This window comes from Abramis brama, assembly GCF_963993115.1.
Source record: "Abramis brama genome assembly, chromosome: 13".
Taxonomy (NCBI): Eukaryota; Metazoa; Chordata; class Actinopteri; order Cypriniformes; family Leuciscidae; genus Abramis; species Abramis brama.
This window is the reverse complement of record NC_139975.1, coordinates 349,826-352,325: the sequence shown is the minus strand read 5'-3', so window position 1 is coordinate 352,325 and position 2,500 is coordinate 349,826. Positions and strand designations below refer to the sequence as shown.

Here is a 2,500-nt window from a genome sequence, read left to right as displayed (position 1 = left end):
ACACACACACACACACTAACCCAACCCCTAAACCTACCCATCTCACACACACACACACACACACATTAACCCAACCATCACAAACACACGCACACAAGTTTGAGATCACAGAACCTGTTTTTCCCAAGCCTTAACCTTCTGGTCTCTCTCTTGAATCCCAAAAAGTGTTCTGTGTGAACTAGCCATTTCACGTTAGAAACACTGACCGTAGCTTAAAGTCCCCCTGTGGTGAAAATCCAGCTTTTAATGGTTGTTTATGTGTCTATGTGGTCTTTTTAATGTGCTTTAAGACAAAGCATGTTGTAAATTCATAAGTCGACTCCATTGCTGAGTATTTCCTCCTTAAAACTGCAGTGAACCAAAGACAGTCTCAAAAACACGCTTTGAAATCGCTGGTGTTTCTGACGTCACAAACTACCTTGTAACCAATCAGATCAACGTGTGATCGTCAACCAGTGGATCTCTGAGCTGAGTGAGTGAGTGGAGGCAGGGCTCATTTGCATATTCATAGAACCCCGCATACTAAATGAGGCGAGGGTGTCGAGTTACATTCAAGATATTTTAAGGCACGAAGAATGTTTTTTCAAGGAAAAAATATTTAAATATGTAATCATGGTGATCAAAGATGATTTTTAAGGGATAAAATTATTGACAAAAGGGGGACTTTAACTTAAAAAACACTGATGCAAAAAACAAATTCACTACACATTATTGATGAAGATGCATTATATATACAGCCCAGAATATGATCGTAACGCTCTAAACCCCATAGAAAACCATTATAAAACTCGCGGCTTGATGAATTAAGAGTTTATTAAAACAGCAAACTCAGTACACACCTAATTCACTATATACAGCAGATGAGCCCAGAATATGCACTAAATTACATTAAACGCTTTATTGTGGTTTTAAACACTTAATGTAAAACTACGCATTTTTCTGCCTGCTTGTACATAGTATGTTTTAATAAGCTATATACAGAAATTGTTCTTGATATCACTGTTAAAGGCATTAATCACATTCAGCACACATCACTCAGGACTGAAGACTCGGACGGACGTCAGAGATGATGATGTCACTTCACCAGTCGGACCTTCTCCTTCAGGGTTTTAAACTTGGGGTTGTTGTTGATCTTCCTGTTGAACAGAGACAGAAGCTCCTCTTCCGATCTGTAGTTTCCGTCTCCAGTAAACGAATAATAAGCTGCTAAAACCTGGAAAAACACCAGAGAGTCGATCGATGAGCCGATGTCAAGACAACATGAAACTAAAAGGGGTTTTCGCAGCGGAGGAACATTTTCATCGTTCCTGGAACTATTGGTGGAAGTTTAGCGTGTTCGCACCGCAGGAACTACTGCAGTTCTAGGAACTCCTTTTGGAGGAACTGCTTCACTCCTCCAGAGTCGCTCCACACCAGCGCTAGGGGAACTGCAGTGACGGTAGTGTTAAAGCTGTGTACACACACACAGATCACAGCCTATAGATTTACTCCAGACACTAACTCTACGAACATGGAAGACGTTGACAGATGAGCCTCTAAACCTTTACACTGAGGAGAAACCCCAGCGTGAGTTTGAGGAGACGAGAGGAACATGATCATGTGTTTCTGCTCAAACACACACACATACGCTGATAACTCTTCATCACTGGCCACTCTCTGTGTGTGACAGGATCTGATGACGCATGAGACAGATCGCACACTGATGAACAGGAGAATGAGCGCTGTGTGTTCAGTCGTTCTCAACAACACGCGTGACTCACATCACTTCAGAGTTCCTACTGGCGGTGCGAACGCAACCAGGAAAACGTTCCTATAGGAACCATTAGTTCTCGGAGAACCATCCTAGTGGCTCGATCCTAGAACTGAGTTCCTAGAACGATCCGGTGCGAAAGCCCCATAGTGATCCTCGGGAGCGCTTAAAGGGATAGTTCGCCCAAAAATGATATTTAAGCCATGATTTACTCACCATCAAGCCGTTCGAGATGTATATGTCAATCTTTTTTCAGACGAACACATTTTCAGTTATTTTAGAAAATGTCTTAGACCTTTCAGTGGTTATAATGTGAAGCAATGGGGTCCAGCTGCTTCAAGTCGCAAAATGTGCATGCATCCTTCACTAGAGTAATCCATCCGGCTCCAGGGGGATAAACGAAGGCCTTCTGAGGGTAATCCGTGCGGTTTTGTCGTAAAAATATACATATTTAAAACTTTATAAACGAAAATGGATTACTTTTGTGAAGGATGCATGCACATTTTGGGACTTGTACGATGTGGACCCCATTGCTTCACATTATAACCACTGAAAGATCTAAGACATTTTCTAAAATAACTGAAAATGTGTTCATCTGAAAAAAGATTGACATATGCATCTCGAACGGCTTGAGGGTGAGTAAATCATGGCTTAAATATCATTTTTGGGCGAACTATCCCTTTAAACCCAAGCCTTCATCAGACTGACGGATTAGCGTTCGGTCACGTGTCTCTGCTGTTGCTGATTGGC

At 41.9% G+C, this 2,500-nt stretch overlaps 1 protein-coding gene across 2 annotated transcripts in view; it reads right to left on the bottom strand.

Annotated features, from left to right (window-relative positions):
* Positions 1–796: 796 nt before the first annotated feature.
* lyar (Ly1 antibody reactive homolog (mouse)) overlaps positions 797–2,500 on the bottom strand; it is a 9,708-nt gene continuing 8,004 nt past the window's right edge. For both annotated transcript variants that reach the window (XM_084133778.1, XM_084133777.1), the window contains exon 9: positions 797–1,213. In XM_084133778.1, the coding sequence (XP_083989904.1) occupies positions 1,076–1,213 (138 nt within the window). In that variant the 3' untranslated portion in view covers positions 797–1,075. The remainder of the gene's footprint in view (positions 1,214–2,500) is intronic.